This window comes from Alosa pseudoharengus, unplaced genomic scaffold, assembly GCF_046254945.1.
Source record: "Alosa pseudoharengus isolate Yale_2024_CS ecotype anadromous, Long Island Sound unplaced genomic scaffold, YU_APseudo_1.1 YU_APseudo_1.1_scf_22, whole genome shotgun sequence".
Taxonomy (NCBI): domain Eukaryota; kingdom Metazoa; phylum Chordata; class Actinopteri; order Clupeiformes; family Clupeidae; genus Alosa; species Alosa pseudoharengus.
The window spans coordinates 2,947,403-2,969,027 of NW_027468680.1; the positions used below are offsets into that span (position 1 = coordinate 2,947,403).

A 21,625-nucleotide genomic window follows, 5' to 3' on the forward strand; every position below is an offset into this window, starting at 1 on the left:
CTAGAGGCTGCGCTCACATAGAACAGAACAGAACAGAGCTCTAGAGGCTGTGCTCACATAGACAGAAAAGAGCTCTAGAGGCTGCGCTCACATAGACAGAACAGAGCTCTAGAGGCTGTGCTCACATAGAACAGAACCGAACAGAGCTCTAGAGGCTGCGCTCACATAGACAGAACAGAGCTCTAGAGGCTGTGCTCACATAGACAGAACAGAGCTCTAGAGGCTGCGCTCACATAGACAGAACAGAGCTCTAGAGGCTGCGCTCACATAGACAGAACTGAGCTCTAGAGGCTGCGCTCACATAGAACAGAACAGAACAGAGCTCTAGAGGCTGTGCTCACATAGACAGAAAAGAGCTCTAGAGGCTGCGCTCACATAGACAGAACAGAGCTCTAGAGGCTGTGCTCACATAGAACAGAACCGAACAGAGCTCTAGAGGCTGCGCTCACATAGACAGAACAGAGCTCTAGAGGCTGTGCTCACATAGACAGAACAGAGCTCTAGAGGCTGCGCTCACATAGACAGAACAGAGCTCTAGAGGCTGCGCTCACATAGACAGAACTGAGCTCTAGAGGCTGCGCTCACATAGACAGAACTGAGCTCTAGAGGCTGCGCTCACATAGACAGAACAGAACAGAGCTCTAGAGGCTGCGCTCACATAGACAGAACAGAGCTGTAGAGGCTGCGCTCACATAGACAGAACAGAGCTCTAGAGCAGGGGTGGGCAACTCATCTCCCCAAGGGGCCACATGACAAACTGGGACTGTTGAGGAGGGCCAGACCCAAAATACCAAACTCAAGTCTGAACTCAATTCTGTCCAATTCTATTCTGTTCTTGTATAACATTAAGTAAATCATATGGTTTTGTTTACTACTAGTAAGAACAGATGAAAATGTGAGGGAGACAAAGGAAAAACAGCAATAGGCTATTTAATCTATGTCCAGTATTTAATTATCATTCTCGAAAATAATTTTTGGACATTGACATTTTTTTTTCAGTTTTCCAAGACTGATATAAAAAAGTACTACAATATCTATATAATTAGGCCATGAAAATGTGAAGGAGTCAGCACATGTCAGGCCTGTGCCACCATTTCATCAACACTCAGCAATATTTCATCATTAAATCATTACCATCATTAAATTAACTCTATGCAGAATTAGACTATGAAAATGTGGAGCAGACAATAGTAGGCTGTCATTATTTAATCAACATGCACAAAGAAAACTATATTAAAAATGTAGGCTATGTTTTTGCTTTAACTTTATGCACAAAACTGTGATTGGTCAACTCGCCCTGTGTGTTGAGCCAGCTGCTTCAAGCAACCTGTGGGTAGTAGCATCATACAAGTTCGCTAACATGAGCTTTGCTTACATATTTTGGTTACAATGACGGGGTTATCCGAATGTAAACTATCTATCTGCCAGTAACGTTTTGAAATTAACACTTCGTATCGCCAACAAACAGCAGGAGTTCATTCTGACAACCTTTGCGGTGGTGAGCGACGCAGACATAAGAGACACAAAACTTTGAAAGGTTTACGCCGACGTAAAGGCAACTGCATTGTGTCGACGCAGAAGCATAAATTCTATTTACCAGCACATCGTATGCATCCACGCACAAATGTATGGGCGTACAAATAGCAGTCGCTTTTTAAAATAAAAGCAACGATATTGATTTGCATGCATTATTTATATGCTAGGCTCTTGACTATTGTTCTTTTACGGACCTTGCGCCCAGGGTGAGGTTAGCACATGTGAGGTTAGCACATGTGAGGTTAGCCCAGGGTGAGGTTAGCACATGTGAGGTTAGCCCAGGGTGTGGGTTTGGCTGATGGGAGGGTGGACATGAAGGAGACATTCTGAGACAGCATCATGATGTGAGGATGAGACAGAATCATGATGTGAGGATGAGAGGATGAGACAGTATCATGATGTGAGGATGAGACAGCATCATGATGTGAGGATGAGACAGCATCATGATGTGATGTGAGGATGAGACAGCATCATGATGTGAGGATGAGAGGATGAGACAGTATCATGATGTGAGGATGAGACAGCATCATGATGTGAGGATGAGACAGCATCATGATGTGAGGATGAGAGGATGAGACAGCATCATGATGTGAGGATGAGACAGTATCATGATGTGAGGATGAGACAGCATCATGATGTGATGTGAGGATGAGACAGCATCATGATGTGAGGATGAGAGGATGAGACAGTATCATGATGTGAGGATGAGACAGTATCATGATGTGAGGATGAGACAGCATCATGATGTGAGGATGAGACTATATCATGATGTGAGGATGAGAGGATGAGACAGTATCATGATGTGAGGATGAGAGGATGAGACAGTATCATGATGTGAGGATGAGACAGTATCATGATGTGAGGATGAGACAGCATCATGATGTGAGGATGAGAGGATGAGACAGCATCATGATGTGAGGATGAGACAGTATCATGATGTGAGGATGAGACAGCATCATGATGTGATGTGAGGATGAGACAGTATCATGATGTGAGGATGAGAGGATGAGACAGTATCATGATGAGAGGATGAGACAGCATCATGATGTGAGGATGAGACAGCATCATGATGTGAGGATGAGACAGCATCATGATGGACAGCATCATGATGTGAGGATGAGAGGATGAGACAGCATCATGATGTGAGGATGAGACAGTATCATGATGTGAGGATGAGACAGTATCATGATGAGAGGATGAGACATCATGATGTGAGGATGAGACGGTATCATGATGTGAGGATGAGAGGATGAGACAGCATCATGATGTGAGGATGAGACAGCATCATGATGTGAGGATGAGACAGTATCATGATGTGAGGATGAGAGGATGAGACAGTTTCATGATGTGAGGATGAGAGGATGAGACAGTATCATGATGTGAGGATGAGACAGCATCATGATGTGAGGATGAGAGGATGAGACAGCATCATGATGAGGATGAGACAGTATCATGATGTGAGGATGAGACAGCATCATGATGTGAGGATGAGAGGATGAGACAGTATCATGATGTGAGGATGCCTCAGAGGGAACCGATAAGAGTGGTCGTTTTCCTTAGCCATCCCAGAGCAAGAGTCAGAGACTAGAGCTAGAGACAGCTTACAGAAATGAGAGTCAAGACAGATAATAGAAATGAGAGTCAAGTCAGCTAATAGAAACGAGAGTTGAAACAGCTAACTCAGGAGTCAGGGACTGTAAACGGACGACCCAGAACCTCCATCTCTCTTCTCCGCCACGGCCTTTCCTAGCACCAGCTTTGTAGCTGATTAAACAGATGAGCTCGGTGCATAGGTGTGGCAGGACTCAGCCACAGTGTTTGCCTGACCTCTAGTGGTGAGGATGCTGAACTACAACATCAGATCTCACAGCAGTGGTAAACAATGCTTCTGTCAGGGTGGCAGCTAAAATTACACTGGTGTGATTATAAACAGTGCCTCTGGTGAGGATAGGTCACTTTACTATAAACAGTGGCTCTGGTGAGGTCACTTTATTACAGTCTTTTAATATCATACGTACACTTAGTCACTTTATTACAGTCTTTTAAGATCTTACGTACACTTAGTCACTTTATACTAGTCTGTTAAGATCACACAAATTGTTCCGTTATGGAGCAACTATCCCCGAACCAGAGCTGTTCGGACCAATCAAACGATGGACCGATGAGCAACAGTGACTCGTCTGTCACGTTGTCTGAGCAGCTGCGGTTGATTTTGTTAGCAACAAAAACGCTGTAGCTAAACAGATGGCTTCTAAGACCTCGTTTACACATAGGAAAATGCATATATTTCCATGCGGTTTAGCCTTTCATTTACACGAAAACAGAGTTTTTTTCACACACACCCCCCTCACACACACACACACACACACCATTTCATCATCCCCTCCCACACACCCCATTACCCCGCCCACACACACATGCACACACACACACACACACACACCATACCTCCCCATACACACACACAAAATACCTTTTTAATTACTACTTTTAATTTATTTTTTAAAGTTGAGCTGGCTCTTGAGCAAAACAATTTCATTACTTATAATTCCTTTTATGAGTACATGACAACAAACTACTTGACCTTGAGCTTGAGGCTTTATCACTGAAAATTATTATTTCTGAAAACTCTGGTTTCACTTTTGCATGTAATCAAGGGAAAACAGCGTTTTTGCATCGTGACATGTTGTTCCCTCGCTTGTTTGAAATCTCTGATTGGCCGCCTGTTTGCTTGAGGGGTTTGCGACACCCTTCCCCAGCTGTGTTTAGCATCGGTGTGAACAGAATTCATTTTAAAAACGAAGGAGGGGAAATATCCATTTTTCTGAATAGCCTACCCTGCTACGTATTTTGTGGTTTGTAGATTTCGCTATCGGGTGTTGTACAAGATATTGACAGCGCAATAACTTACGCAAAACGACCAGTAAACAATGCTAATTATGCAATAACTTTAAAAAACGACCAGTAAACAATGTTAAGGCATTTGTGGAGAAGACGGTAAGCTATTTCGTAGCCCTCGTAGCAATGATCTCATAAGCGGAACAGCCTAGTGTTCCTGATCTCATGAGCGGAACAGCCTAGCGGAACAGCCTAGTGTTCCTGATCTCATGAGCGGAACAGCCTAGTGTTCCATATCTCATGAGCGGAACAGCCTAGCGGAACAGCCTAGTGTTCCTGATCTCATGAGCGGAACAGCCTAGTGTTCCATATCTCATGAGCGGAACAGCCTAGCGGAACAGCCTAGTGTTCCTGATCTCATGAGCGGAACAGCCTAGTGTTCCATATCTCATGAGCGGAACAGCCTAGCGGAACAGCCTAGTGTTCCTGATCTCATGAGCGGAACAGCCTAGTGTTCCATATCTCATGAGCGGAACAGCCTAGCGGAACAGCCTAGTGTTCCTGATCTCATGAGCGGAACAGCCTAGTGTTCCATATCTCATGAGCGGAACAGCCTAGTGTTCCTGATCTCATGAGCGGAACAGCCTAGTGTTCCTGATCTCATGACATCATCACATCACTGTGTGCACGCCTGGGGAGCGGTCAGCTGCGCCAAAGTCTCCACACCCGGTGGGCATCTTGCAAAGCACTTTGGGCAGTTATCGGGCATCTTGCAAAGCACTTTGGGCAATTATCGGGCAGCTATAACGCACTTTGGGCAGTTATCGGGCATCTTGCAAAGCACTTTGGGCATTTATCGGGCATCTTGCAAAGCACTTTGGGCAGTTATCGGGCAGCTATAACGCACTTTGGTCAGTTATCGGGCATCTTGCAAAGCACTTTGGGCAGTTATCGGGCAGCTATAACGCACTTTGGGCAGTTATCGGGCAGCTATAACACACTTTGGGCAGTTATCAGGCATCTTGCAAAGCACTTTGGGCAGTTATCGGGCATCTTGCAAAGCACTTTGGGCAGTTATCGGGCAGCTATAACACACTTTGGGCAGTTATCAGGCATCTTGCAAAGCACTTTGGGCAGTTATCGGGCAGCTATAATGCACTTTGGGCAGTTATCGGGCAGCTATAACACACTTTGGGCAGTTATCGGGCATCTTGCAAAGCACTTTGGGCAGTTATCGGGCATCTTGCAAAGCACTTTGGGCAGTTATCGGGCAGCTATAACACACTTTGGGCAGTTATCGGGCATCTTGCAAAGCACTTTGGGCAGTTATCGGGCAGCTATAACGCACTTTGGGCAGTTATCGGGCAGCTATAACACACTTTGGGCAGTTATCGGGCATCTTGCAAAGCACTTTGGGCAGTTATCGGGCATCTTGCAAAGCACTTTGGGCAGTTATCGGGCAGCTATAACGCACTTTGGGCAGTTATCGGGCATCTTGCAAAGCACTTTGGGCAGTTATCGGGCAGCTATAATGCACTTTGGGCAGTTTTCGGGCAGCTATAACACACTTTGGGCAGTTATCGGGCATCTTGCAAAGCACTTTGGGCAGTTATCGGGCATCTTGAAAATCACTTTGGGCAGTTATCGGGCAGCTATAACACACTTTGGGCAGTTATCGGGCATCTTGCAAAGCACTTTGGGCAGTTATCGGGCAGCTATAACGCACTTTGGGCAGTTATCGGGCATCTTGCAAAGCACTTTGGGCAGTTATCGGGCAGCTATAACGCACTTTGGGCAGTTATCGGGCAACTTTGGGCAGTTATCGGCATCTATAACGCACTTTGGGCAGTTATCGGGCAGCTATAACACACTTTGGGCAGTTATCGGGAATCTTGCAAAGCACTTTGGGCAGTTATCGGGCAGCTATAACACACTTTGGGCAGTTATCGGGCATCTTGCAAAGCACTTTGGGCAGTTATCGGGCATCTTGCAAAGCACTTTGGGCAGTTATCGGGCAGCTATAACGCACTTTGGGCAGTTATCGGGCATCTTGCAAAGCACTTTGGGCAGTTATCGGGCAGCTATAATGCACTTTGGGCAGTTTTCGGGCAGCTATAACACACTTTGGGCAGTTATCGGGCATCTTGCAAAGCACTTTGGGCAGTTATCGGGCATCTTGCAAAGCACTTTGGGCAGTTATCGGGCAGCTATAACGCACTTTGGGCAGTTATCGGGCATCTTGCAAAGCACTTTGGGCAGTTATCGGGCAGCTATAATGCACTTTGGGCAGTTTTCGGGCAGCTATAACACACTTTGGGCAGTTATCGGGCATCTTGCAAAGCACTTTGGGCAGTTATCGGGCATCTTGCAAAGCACTTTGGGCAGTTATCGGGCATCTTGCAAAGCACTTTGGGCAGTTATCGGGCAGCTAAAACACACTTTTGGCAGTTATCGGGCATCTTGCAAAGCACTTTGGGCAGTTATCGGGCATCTTGCAAAGCACTTTGGGCAGTTATCGGGCAGCTATAACACACTTTGGGCAGTTATCGGGCATCTTGCAAAGCACTTTGGGCAGTTATCGGGCAGCTATAACGCACTTTGGGCAGTTATCGGGCAGCTATAACACACTTTGGGCAGTTATCGGGCATCTTGCAAAGCACTTTGGGCAGTTATCGGGCAGCTATAACGCACTTTGGGCAGTTATCGGGCAACTTTGGGCAGTTATCGGCATCTATAACGCACTTTGGGCAGTTATCGGGCAGCTATAACACACTTTGGGCAGTTATCGGGCATCTTGCAAAGCACTTTGGGCAGTTATCGGGCAGCTATAACGCACTTTGGGCAGTTATCGGGCAGCTATAACACACTTTGGGCAGTTATCGGGCATCTTGCAAAGCACTTTGGGCAGTTATCGGTAGGGGTGTAAAGATTAACCGATACGTATCGGTATCCGTTTTTAACGTGTAAGATACGGCTACATCGATATGTGAAGCCCCGTATCGGAATAAAACTGAAATGAACCGGTCGTTATATCGATTTACTTGTTACAAATCGGTTCATAATCTTTTCTGCTCGCTCAGACTCTGATTTACGTTGCAAGCAGCGCGTTCATCCCACTTCCTGTTTTGAAACTACACGTGGCACGGATTTGTGGGTAATGAAGTTCGTTTTGGGCTACACTCATTGCCCAAAGTAGTCAAAGGACTTCATTACCCATACATCTACTGCAACTTAAGCACGTGACAACTCGCACTCTGTCGGTGTTTGACAGTTTTTACTCATTTGTTTGTCAAAATCTAGCGCGAAATTAAACACTTACTATAGCATTCCTAAACGGAAACGATAGTCTGTAGAGTAGCCTTACGTTTGATGAAGGAATTTCCTTAAAATTAAAGAATAATTTGACCCTTGCTGCTAAAACGATGTAGGCTACAAATTATTATTATTTTGCTCATATTCACTCAGACTTGATTTTATTTTGGTATTGTCTTACCTCAACAATAGGCTACAGCTCCTTGAAAACAATCAGATATAACTCTAGAAAATCTATAAAGTCTATAAAAATGTATTTTTATGTTGTATTTGGCTTTGCTTTGTTTGGCTGAAATAACTATTCTTTTTTTAATTTCAATATAGTATATGATACAAACCTCAGTTTAGATAATCATATTCACACATTTGTATTTGCCTAATTGACATGACCATGATAATTGATAATATAAAATTAATGTGCACCTTAAGCAAATGATAAAAAATCTTTCAGAATGCTTTCCATTCTTCAACTGCATCGAACTGCATCGAATCGCATCGCATCAAATCGTACTGAATCGTTTTTTATGAACATGTATCTTTTCTTGTATCGAATCGTGCCCATGTATCTAGATGTGAATCGTATCGTCTTTTACATGAGAGATTCACACCCCTAGTTATCGGGCATCTTGCAAAGCACTTTGGGCAGTTATCGGGCAGCTATAACGCACTTTGGGCAGTTATCGGGCATCTTGCAAAGCACTTTGGGCAGTTATCGGGCAACTTTGGGCAGTTATCGGCATCTATAACGCACTTTGGGCAGTTATCGGGCAGCTATAACACACTTTGGGCAGTTATCGGGCATCTTGCAAAGCACTTTGGGCAGTTATCGGGCATCTTGCAAAGCACTTTGGGCAGTTATCGGGCAGCTATAACGCACTTTGGGCAGTTATCGGCATCTATAACGCACTTTAGGCAGTTATCGGATAGCTATAACACACTTTGGGCAGTTATCGGGCATCTTGCAAAGCACTTTGGGCAGTTATCGGGCATCTTGCAAAGCACTTTGGCCAGTTATCGGGCAGCTATAACACACTTTGGGCAGTTATCGGGCATCTTGCAAAGCACTTTGGGTAGTTATCGGGCAGCTATAACGCACTTTGGGCAGTTATCGGGCAGCTATAACACACTTTGGGCAGTTATCGGGCATCTTGCAAAGCACTTTGGGCAGTTATCGGGCAGCTATAACGCACTTTGGGCAGTTATCGGGCAACTTTGGGCAGTAATCGGCAGCTATAACGCACTTTGGGCAGTTATCGGGCAGCTATAACACACTTTGGGCAGTTATCGGGCATCTTGCAAAGCACTTTGGGCAGTTATCGGGCATCTTGCAAAGCACTTTGGGCAGTTATCGGGCAGCTATAACGCACTTTGGGCAGTTATCGGGCATCTTGCAAAGCACTTTGGGCAGTTATCGGGCAGCTATAACGCACTTTGGGCAGTTATCGGGCAGCTATAACACACTTTGGGCAGTTATCGGGCATCTTGCAAAGCACTTTGGGCAGTTATCGGGCATCTTGCAAAGCACTTTGGGCAGTTATCGGGCAGCTATAACGCACTTTGGCCAGTTATCGGGCAGCTATAACACACTTTGGGCAGTTATCGGGCATCTTGCAAAGCACTTTGGGCAGTTATCGGGCAGCTATAACACACTTTGGGCAGTTATCGGGCATCTTGCAAAGCACTTTGGGCAGTTATCGGGCAGCTATAACGCACTTTGGGCAGTTATCGGGCATCTTGCAATGCACTTTGGGCAGTTATCGGGCAGCTATAACGCACTTTGGGCAGTTATCGGGCAGCTATAACACACTTTGGGCAGTTATCGGGCATCTTGCAAAGCACTTTGGGCAGTTATCGGGCATCTTGCAAAGCACTTTGGGCAGTTATCGGGCAGCTATAATGCACTTTGGGCAGTTATCGGGCAGCTATAACACACTTTGGGCAGTTATCGGGCATCTTGCAAAGCACTTTGGGCAGTTATCGGGCATCTTGCAAAGCACTTTGGGCAGTTATCGGGCAGCTATAACACACTTTGGGCAGTTATCGGGCATCTTGCAAAGCACTTTGGGCAGTTATCGGGCAGCTATAACGCACTTTGGGCAGTTATCGGGCAGCTATAACACACTTTGGGCAGTTATCGGGCATCTTGCAAAGCACTTTGGGCAGTTATCGAGCAGCTATAACTCACTTTGGGCAGTTATCGGGCATCTTGCAAAGCACTTTGGGCAGTTATCGGGCAGCTATAACGCACTTTGGGCAGTTATAGGGCAGCTATAACACACTTTGGGCAGTTATCGGGCATCTTGCAAAGCACTTTGGGCAGTTATCGGGCATCTTGCAAAGCACTTTGGGCAGTTATCGGGCAGCTATAACGCACTTTGGGCAGTTATCGGGCATCTTGCAAAGCACTTTGGGCAGTTATCGGGCAGCTATAACGCACTTTGGGCAGTTATCGGGCAGCTTTAACACACTTTGGGCAGTTATCGGGCATCTTGCAAAGCACTTTGGGCAGTTATCAGGCATCTTGCAAAGCACTTTGGGCAGTTATCGGGCAGCTATAACACACTTTGGGCAGTTATCGGGCATCTTGCAAAGCACTTTGGGCAGTTATCGGGCAGCTATAACGCACTTTGGGCAGTTATCGGGCAGCTATAACACACTTTGGGCATTTATTTGGCATCTTGCAAAGCACTTTGGGCAGTTATCGGGCAGCTATAACACACTTTGGGCAGTTATCGGGCATCTTGAAAAGCACTTTGGGCAGTTATCGTGTCGTGGCAGATATTCAGACTCGGGCCAGAAATTAAGTCCAAACATCTTGCCCACAACGTAACAAAAATACACCATTATAAGTGCTGAAGTCAAAAACCCAAAAGAAGGCTCAAAAGTCCGGCAGAGTTCCGTGCAAAAATTCCTTTAATGACTACATAGCGCAAAGCCTGAGTGAATCGCACGATCGCACTCCCGAACAAAGGTAGAACTCTCTTACTTATACCCCTCCAAAATGCTGACACAACACTACCCCGAACAAACTTTTCACCTTAAGTTTATGGAAAGTTCAGGGGTGTACAGTATAGAGTGATCACAGGTCATACATTGTGCATGGGTTAAATATCGTTCGGCCCCCTGCACTCTCCTACTGGTTGTTATGAGTAGAGCTCGCCCTGTGTACGCGTTATCTTGCAGCTTCAAGTTCGACTTTGAAAACTTTCTTCAAAAGGCCTAGGCTAAGGCAGCATGAGACACAGTGCAACAAAATGAGACACAGGGCAGCAAACAGAGACATAGGGATACAGAGCGCACGTAGGGGGAATTCTGGTAGAATAGCTTCAGTATGTTAATAGTATTAGTTAAACTTGTTATTTAAAATGTTATAAAAGTATTATGGTTAGGAATAACTTAAGTGTATTACTTGATTATGATTAAGGTTATATGAATACATGCATTACAGTTTCAAACACGTTCTCTCATCATGATGTCTACAACCCATAGGATAATTTTATACAACATTCCCTCCTTTGAGACTTACATAGTCTCACAAACTAAAAAATTATCCTTCCTTTCTGATTCTTAATTCTTATACTGGCTACTGTCTCTGACTTTGTACACTCAAGATAATACAGTACTAGTACACACACTTTTCATACACACTGATTGTATCTTTTCGTTTAACACAAAAGAGTTATGGATAGTTTTGAACCTATGTACAATAGGTGATTAAAAACAACATACTGACTACTTAATGTAGTATCACACTCATGATACAATCTTGTTGATTCAGATTTATAGAGACAGCAGAATAGAACAAAAAGAAACGGCACACAACCCATACAGCCACACAAATCCTAAACCATTTGGGAACTTGGAAGATTTTCAGGTGAAGAAATTCATACAATCAGTTAGATTTAGCCCATAAGTCCTTCTTTAAGTCAGTCGTTATCAAATCTGTAAAACAATTTAACCAAAGTTAGTTAGATTATGTCACACTTAGATTAATATTTAGATTAATATTTAGATTAATAGTTAGTTAGTGAGTAATAGTAGTTAGTAGTTAGTTAATAGTTAGTAATGGTTAATAATTTTAATATTTCGTAGCAATCAATGTCTACATACTGTTATTCAAATTTCCTATCCCTCCCTCCTTTTGACATTTTTCAATGTCAACAAAAAGTGGGATAGGTCTCGTATTCTCCTGGTTGTCAGTCTGATTAAGACCCCAGGTACGTCGCTCCATTCACACATTGCATGCACACTCACTCTTACATCTTTCACTCACCTGTCACTCACTCAAGCCTCATTCTGAATCAGTAACAGCTAATCTGCCCCACCCTGTTGCGTCCAACAGTTCCAGTAGGATGGCAAGGTTTTATGCTATTAGTTATTCTGAAATATTGTTGCTTTGGGTATTCACTCCCTACTACCCACATCCTTATTTCTCATGTCGACCGTCAATCAATACTAAGCGATCACAATCATCCTACCAACTTTTCACGCATTTCCACCTTCCTTGTAACTAATTAATTATTTCACAGAGTTATCATTTCATGTAAATAGTTTATGTTTTTTTTATTTATTATAAAGTGATATATGATTTTAGATTTATTTTGATTTTTTGGTTTATTCTGTTACTTTTAATTTCAATTTCAATTTAATTTCACTTATAGAGCGCCACAACATTACACATGTCTCATAGCACTTTACATAGTGTTTTAATGCTTATCAAATTTATTCTTTGTCTGTTCATTCAGCATATGACATTTATCATATCATAGTTAAAAATAATGAAAGTTTTGTTTTTATAAGGCAAATGTTACACTATTATTGTTTGTAGTTTTTCTATGGATTGGCATACTCTCACTCTTTGTGTTTCTAAGTACTGGTAGGTTGTTTCTACAATTTTACTGAGATTTGGGAAGCACAAAAAAGTGTCAATTTTTACCTACTGCTCTTAATACCATCACTCCTTAATCAGTTATGAGATCAATATTGAAGAATACTTAATTGTTCTGGCCTCTACTTACCCTTTAGTTTCCCTAATCATCAATGTGTGTTGACCATGTGTATTATTCTAAGCCCTAGTAGAGCATCTTCTTCAATGACACATCAGATTGAACCCTTTCTTGGGGATTACTGGCTATGGATTCATATCCATGGCATCCTAAAGCCATGAATGCAAATTTAGACTGATTCTGGACTGGCCTGGCAACCAGAACCATGGATTAAAAATGATTTGAATTTTGAGCCAGGGCATCCTTAAAGACTCCTGGCTTACAGTACATTTCAATCCTCAGTATCCTTGAAGAACATGCTGTCAATCGTTCTGTCCCTTCTTAAGGTGTGGTGGGGGTTAGTGCATGTGTGTTGTCTTTTAGTTGTGACTTGAATATTGGTGGATGTCCAACTGAAGTGTACCTCTGGTCCGATCCAGCCCTGACAGCCACTCTGGAGCTTGATGAGATCCCACACCATGCTCATTCCTTTTCATCAACGATCATACTGTCTCTTTTATTGTTGCCACATCGAGACTTGTTGCATTGGTATTTGCTGCACCTTGGTTGACAGTTGACATTTATTGATCAAGTGGGGACCTCATAGTCCCTCTCCCACTCATGTTCTGATGAGTATGATTTTTTTTTTTTTTTTTTTTTTTTTTTTTGAATGCCATGAAGACAGTTCCAGCCATAGTTGGTGTATTTTTGGTCTCTTACTTCACTTGCGGAGGCTGTTTGCCCTTTTGTGTTCTTTCTCTCCTTTTTCCAAAACGAGGCTCAGTTGAAAAGGAGTCAAGCCCAGTGATCAGTATCAGGAGAATGCAAATGCTCCTCCCTCTTGCTGTGGTCCACTCCTTTTGTCGAGGTGGGACTTGTGGCTCCTCCCCCTTGTGTCTGGCAGCAGTGGCTAACCGTCTCTGAAACAGTCTTAGCATTGGTATCACATGGGTAGACGTTGGTGTGGGTGACATGTCGGTTGGCTGTAATCAGGGCCTGGGTCTCGGATTCAGAGGGCACACAGCCTGTAGACAGACTCAGAACTGTGTGTAGTCAGTGGTTAGTTTCTAATCTTTCCCTGCTTCTGTACCCTTCTTTATCTAAAACATTAACCCCATTTGTTTCAAAGAATACCCTGGTTTTCATATCATTCCCCAAATTATGATGGTATCTCAGAACAGACACTACACTGTGCAGTTAGTCAATTTGTTATTTCAATTTAGATTGTTATCCTAATAACAACTTAATCAAAGTATTTTTTCGAAATTTCCTTTCTCTACTCTTTTTTTTTTCTTAGATTTATCAATTCAGTACATTTCTTACACTGTGGTAACTATAAACTAAAACATTTTTATTTTATTTTATATAATCTTAGTTCTTCAGTTAAATTGTATTCAACATTTCAATTAAACTCACTTTAAGTTCAGAAGATGGATGGCATAATTGTGGCAAACGACTGTGATTCCCAATATTGACCGGAACAATTGAGACTATGATTTTTTCTAGAATGCAATATTCATTTTTATGTTCTTTTCTGTTATACTATCCTTTCCTTTCTATCAAGTTAACTGAAACTGGTGACTAAACACAATAATTGGTCAAAAGTTCTAATTCCATTTTCTCAATTCAGTGTCCATCCGCACATGAGTAGTCATGCTTCCACCTCAACCCGGGTACACCCGCTTATACACTTGGACACAGCACAAATTCTGTCCAAGGCACTGGGCTTAACTTTTGCTGTACAGTCTTTTCCCGGTTTCCTTGAGGGGGAGTCAGGGCTCAGTGGCGGAGACCTCTACAGCAATCAGAAGTTAGATAAACTCACTTTCTCAGACACACAGAAACATTTACTTGCCCTCGGTTTGCATGCACTTACATTGGTTAGTATGAGATATTACATCAACCTTTTCCAAAAATGTTTTATATCACTCACGTTTCTAAGTTATCTCTCCAGCCAAAATGTTCTCTTTTCCATCAATTGCTTTTTCTTTTGATTTTACGCTGCACTAACCAATGACAGTACCACAACACACCAGGCAGGCTATTACTTTGTTTCAAAAAACATAACCAACAAACAATAACCAACGAAAATACAAACTAAACTCAACAATAACTCATAACAACATATGCTCAGCAACACTAGTAATTGTAGCATACATTTTTCTAATTTCAAATGACTGAAATTAGTAAAAGCAATTACAGTAAGGTGCAGTAATACCACATCTGATTCACCTTTATTTCACCAATTATTCCCCGCACCAATGCCCTTCAATACCAACACAAATACCTTCTTATCCTTTAGCTTACTATGAGGTGTGCCATTTCCAGCCTCTCCACCCGTGCGCGCCTCGAGTGGATAGCAATTACTATTGCAAACCTGTCCTCATGTGAAACATAAAATTTACTGAGCGACTAGGGCAATTTTTACCTGCCGGCAGCTATCCCACGACAACATCAATGTCTATGAGCAGCCCACCGCAGTACTCAGCGTGACTTCTCTCATGCGACCCTTATGTCACTGAAACGTTAGTCCGCGATTAAGATTCTATCAAGCGACAATCCCGAAATCCGACATCTTTGTCGTGCGGAATTCATCGCGATTATATCTTTTTAGGTTCTGAACTATAGCTCTCACCCGACCCATTATTCGTCGAGAGCTATTATAGCAGAGGCGTCCCGTCTCACAAAAGCCCTTTAATCTTACACTTCATTTGCAAAGATCAGGGATATAATTAGATTTGTGTCAATTAGTGAACTAACTTACAGCTACAAAAGCGAATTAACAGCTGGTATTCAAGCACAGCAGTAGCTAACATTTATGCAAGACACAATTAAACACACAAATAAGCTTTTTCTAATAGGCTCTTCATCCATATTCTAAGCATCCATTGCTCTTCATCCATATTCTAACCATCCATTGCTCTTCATCCATATTCTAACCATCCATTGCTCTTCATCCATATTCTAAGCATCCATTGCTCTTCATCCATATTCTAACCATCCATTGCTCTTCATCCATATTCTAAGCATCCATTGCTCTTCATCCATATTCTAAGCATCCATTGCTCTTCATCCATATTCTAAGCATCCATTGCTCTTCATCCATATTCTAACCATCCATTGCTCTTCATCCATATTCTAACCATCCATTGCTCTTCATCCATATTCTAACCATCCATTGCTCTTCATCACATTCACTCTCAGATGTTGGGCTCAGCTTTGTTTCATTTTCTTAAACTTTTGCTTTTTTTTTTTTAAACATTCTTTTCAAATATCTATCCAGTTGGTATGGTATAAAAATGGTGCGGCTCCTTTAAGGCTCAGTATATAGGGAGGGGGCAATAAACACAAAGAGATTTTTTAAAAAAACTTATCGAACGGAACAAATTGTATGACTATGGTTCACCTATTTCATGGGGAAAGATGAGACAAACATCTTTTAAGCAATTCAAACGTAATTCAGGACATAAAAAAGGATTGCAGAAGACTGAAAGCCCTATTTTATATCTTTTGTCTTTTGCATTTTCAGTTGACAGGAAAGTTTATGAGAATGCGCACACCCGATGTCGCCCACACGCTCTCAAAACTGATCCTTGCAAATTATTTACGCCTTAATTTCTAATGGTATATACATCAATAAACCTTTTGATAACCTATGCCGCCACTTCCAAACAGTTTCGGTCATTTCTAAACATAATTTTTTTTTTTCACTGAGCTCAGGCTCTTTTCTGTCTGGGATATTCAAGGTCATCCTCTGATAAGCACAAAAACTGTCATCTGATGCCAAACAGCACTCCTAGTAATTTCTCATTCATAGCCTACTACTGCACAATACGGTTATTAGTTTACAAAACATAAGCACACACATGCGGGGTTATTACACATATATTTTGCACCAAACTCTGCCAGCGACTCTTTTCAATACTCTTAATTTTATGTTTAACAATTTAACTAGGTTCTTTTGGAGGAGAGACAATTTCTTACCGTCAACCTGGGTGGAGTCCTGCACTCCAACACAATCAAGAAAATCACAGAAAACAAAAAGCTCTAATTCGTATTCAATTTTGTGGGCCCTGGTGTCTTGTAGTGCAGGCTGGTCCCCCCAAGCTTCAGGTGTCTCGTTATCTCTCCTGGCTAGGCTCGCCAAATGTCGTGGCAGATATTCAGACTCGGGCCAGAAATTAAGTCCAAACATCTTGCCCACAACGTAACAAAAATACACAGGGCAGCAAACAGAGACATAGGGATACAGAGCGCACGTAGGGGGAATTCTGGTAGAATACCTTCAGTATGTTAATAGTATTAGTTAAACTTGTTATTTAAAATGTTATAAAAGTATTATGGTTAGGAATAACTTCAGTGTATTACTTGATTATGATTAAGGTTATATGAATACATGCTTTACAGTTTCAAACACGTTTTTTCATCATGATGTCTACAACCCATAGGATAATTTTATACAACAATCAGGCATCTTGCAAAGCACTTTGGGCAGTTATCGGGCAGCTATAACACACTTTGGGCAGTTATCGGGCATCTTGCAAAGCACTTTGGGCAGTTATCGGGCAGCTATAACGCACTTTGGGCAGTTATCGGGCATCTTGCAAAGCACTTTGGGCAGTTATCGGGCATCTTGCAAAGCACTTTGGGCAGTTATCGGGCATCTTGCAAAGCACTTTGGGCAGTTATCGGGCAGCTATTACGCACTTTGGGCAGTTATCGGGCAGCTATAACACACTTTGGGCAGTTATCGGGCATCTTGCAAAGCACTTTGGGCAGTTATCGGGCATCTTGCAAAGCACTTTGGGCAGTTATCGGGCAGCTATAACACACTTTGGGCAGTTATCGGGCATCTTGCAAAGCACTTTGGGCAGTTATCGGGCAGCTATAACGCACTTTGGGCAGTTATCGGCCTGCTATAACACACTTTGGGCAGTTATCGGGCATCTTGCAAAGCACTTTGGGCAGTTATCGGGCATCTTGCAAAGCACTTTGGGCAGTTATCGGGCAGCTATAACACACTTTGGGCAGTGTGCTAAATTTGTCTCTCACCTGGTTGTCGTTGAAAAATCGAAGATTTGATTGTGGTTTCTGCAAGCTCAATATGGATTATAAGTCAAAAGTTGAATGAACGAGTACTCACGTCCTTTCGATTTCTTACAGGTTGGGTCGTTGTTGCCCACAACACACTAGCTTTCAGCTAATGAATGACGTCATTGACGCATTTGAAAGGCTTTTTAGAACAAATAAGTGACTCTAAAAATATAATACTCAGCGGTGAGTATTTTCTCTGCCCCTTCTTTTTCGAATGCAACATTCAAATTTCTGAGCAAAAAATTATATCCCGAGAAAAGTGGCTTTTACAGCTCCATAGACCCCCATTCATTCTGCACTTATTCGTGAGCGCCCTCACGTGGAACCAGAACGGGAACTGCAACCAGTTCAAAAAAACGGAAGTTTCCCAAGAGTGGCGGTTCTCCCCTTATTAGACATTCTCTGTCATTACCAACTAACTCCATGCATTTCTATGGAGGATTCTTTGAGTGCTGTCTCTCATTAGAAAGTCTCTGCTGCGCTTTCCAGGTTGAACGACACGTTTACTCGAAACCTTGTGCTACGGTGTGCAGCAGGCTTCGGTGGTGTGTTACAGGTGTTATCCTATCAGCAACCATGTGTAAATACAACCCACCGGATTAAGAAGGTGCACAATGGATTCAACTAAATTCATTTGTTGAAAAATTGAAAAATAAATGAAATGGCTCATCCATTACATTTTCCCTGCCGGCATATCAAGCTGCTGTGTGGAGGTGTGTCGTTCATCAGGATAGTAATCTTTTGGATCCAGTCAGAGGGTTTCGGAATAGAAATGTGAAGCTGCCTTCAGGAGACTGGAGATGTGTACCGTCTGTTTCATGTGTTATGTGCTATATGTCATATCATCTGTTTTATCATCTGTTTCATGTGTTATGTGCTATATGTCACATCATATGTCATATCATATGTTTTATCATCTGTTTCATGTGTTTCAATGCTATATGTCACATCATATGTCATATCATCTGTTTCATATATCATATGTTGCTGCCTATAAACTTTAGATATCTGAATGTGGAGACAGATTTCCATATCATCTGGTGTGGAGACTGTAGATTTCTATATCATCTGGAGACTAGATTTCGTATCATCTTGTTTGGAGACTGTAGACTTCTATATCATGTAGATTTCTATATAATCTGCTGTGGAGACTGTAGATTTCTATATCATCTGGAGACTGTAGATTTCTATATCATCTTGTTTGGAGACTGTAGACTTCTATATCATGTAGATATCTATATCATCTGCTGTGGAGACTGTAGATTTCTATATCATCTGGAGACTGTAGATTTCTATATCATCTTGTTTGGAGACTGTAGACTTCTATATCATGTAGATTTCTATATCATCTGCTGTGGAGACTGTAGATTTCTATATCATCTGGAGACTGTAGATTTCTATATCATCTGGAGACTGTAGGTGTGTTAATTCTCTTCCTGCTCTCACAGGTTGACACTCCTTCCTGCTCCGCCCACGAGCTGGCATTGGCTACTGCCCGACGGGAGGCACATCTCTATTGGTCAATCTCCAGTCGCCTGGATGAAGAGAAGTGGGAAGGCCCTCCTCTGGCCGACCAATTAGAGAAGACGGCAGACACAGATCTAGCCAATGGGAAAGAGGAAGATGGGCCCACATTCATTGTGGGTGGAGTCACTGAAGTGCAAGACCAATCAGGACCCGGGGAACAGAATGGCAGTGTCACAACCGACCAATCAGAATCAGAGGCTTGAAGAGCAGGAAAGGGAAAGATGATGATGATGATGATGAAGATGAGGATGTTGGTGGTGGTGGTGAAGACAAGGAGAGAGTAATTCTACCCATTCTATTGGTCTGGGTGGTTGTACAGCATTCCAGTCTTTCTACTAGAAACAAGCTGTGTGTGTGTGTGTGTGTAAATGCTAACATGTAGCATAGCAGGCCTGACACCATAGGGGGATATCTGTGTCACTGACTGTCTCTGGTTATGTGTGTGTGTGTGTGTGTTTGAGAGAGAGAGAGAGCGAGAGCATCTCAGCCAGCATATGAGTACTTTTCACACATTTCCCAGACCACACACAGATTCACACATGTGCAGGTATGCATGTCTAATGCACACATACTCACACACACGTACATGCAGGTGCGCACACACACACACACACAGGCACAAGTGCTATGATAGTCATGTGACCTGTGCTCTGCAGCCATTGGTTCCTCTGTATCCTGGTCACACCCACCCAGTTGGGTGAACCAATAAGGTGGCTGTAGTTGGGAAGCAACCTTAAGCATCTCTGTGTTTACTCACACCGCTGTCCAACCATATTCGTCTGTGTGTGTGTGTGTGTGTCGGTCACAGAGCTTTGCTGGCTTTTCAAGGGACTGCTCACATCATGCAGTACTTCAGATTCACACACACACACACACACACACACACACAGCCTGAAGGTCACCACTCTCCACATGTGAATGTATAAAGCAGCCAGAACTCTTCCTACTTCTCTCATGCCGTGGATGAGCTTTCGAATGTTCTACTACCTGCCTTTACCATTCTCTCTCTCTCTCTCCCTCTCCCTCTCTCTTGCTTCTCTCTCTGTCTCTCGCTTCTCTCTCTCTCTCTCTCTATCTATCTCTATCTCTCTTACTGACTCTCAAGTTAGCTCTTTCTGTGTATGCCCTTCTCTCTCTCTCTGTCTCTCTCTCCTCTCTCTCTCTCTGTCTCTCTCTCTCTCTCTCTCTCTCTCTCTGTCTCTCTCTCTCTCTCTCTCTGATCTTGCAGTGAACAGGAGCTCCTCTAGTGAATGTGTTACTATGGCAACTGAGCCTCCCAGGCAGGCAGATGACAGCGCCCTCTTGTGGTGAATACTGGGACTCACCACCTGGGAGAGAGAGCTGTGCTCCATGAACCTCATCCTCTCCTCACACACACACACACAACTCACTCACTTTATCACAACAATTACATCCCACCATCCCAACAATACCATCCCAGTTACAGGTGCAGCAGAACTAACAGGGCTTGTCAGTCATCAGGAAAGCATAGCCACACCAGTAGACCATCAGTGCAACACACAGAAGGATAATGTAATATCTAATATGATGTAATAAGATGGTTTTCCTTGTTGAACGTGATATGCAAACAAATGGATAAAAGCTCTTGGTAGATACTGTGCGTGTGTGTGGCGGATCCAGCTGTACATATAGACACACTCACAGTCTCACACACACACACACACACATAAACAGCACTAGGACACGTGCAAATAGCACATCTATCTGTGTCTAAAAGGACACAACCACCACACAAAGATGTGCAACCTACAGAAACCCATAGACACATACAAGTGCTCAACACAACACATGCTCATAACACTCTTAACACATGCACTCCATACGTAGGAAACACACATGCACTCCATATGGGGTGGGGTGACTAGGTTGACCTTTCATATACTGTATTTTGTAGTAAACAGAAATATATGTCTCTAACATCACACACACACACACACACTGGTACTGTGTGCTGGTTTAGGTACTGAGGTGACTATAGGTTGACCTCTCATATATTTTGTAGTAAACACACACACACATGTATGTATCTATGATGCACAGACTGAAAGCACAATCTGAGTTCTGATTCCGGCGGTTGTGTGTGTGTTCCTAGGTGTGCTGCCTGGTGTGTGTGTGTGTGAGTCAGCTTGTCCAATACACCACTGCTCTTTGTGCTCTTCACCTGTCTGTAGACAAACAGATGCTCTAATAAACTACTACTCTGTTACCAGCTCCGTCTGCTGACTCTCACTACACACATATGTTTGATGACTGTCTCAATCTTGATACCTGTCTGTCTCTATACCTGTCTCTCTCTGCCTTATCTCTCTATA

At 42.9% G+C, this 21,625-nt stretch overlaps 1 protein-coding gene across 1 annotated transcript in view; it reads left to right on the top strand.

Moving 5' to 3' along the window:
- kcnj9 (potassium inwardly rectifying channel subfamily J member 9) overlaps positions 1 to 20,085 on the top strand; it is a 45,051-nt gene extending 24,966 nt beyond the window's left edge. Inside the window, exon 8 of the mRNA XM_076300245.1 lies at positions 19,214 to 20,085. Coding sequence (XP_076156360.1) covers positions 19,214 to 19,495 — 282 coding nt within the window. The 3' untranslated portion in view covers positions 19,496 to 20,085. The remainder of the gene's footprint in view (positions 1 to 19,213) is intronic.
- The last annotated feature ends 1,540 nt before the right edge of the window (positions 20,086 to 21,625 follow it).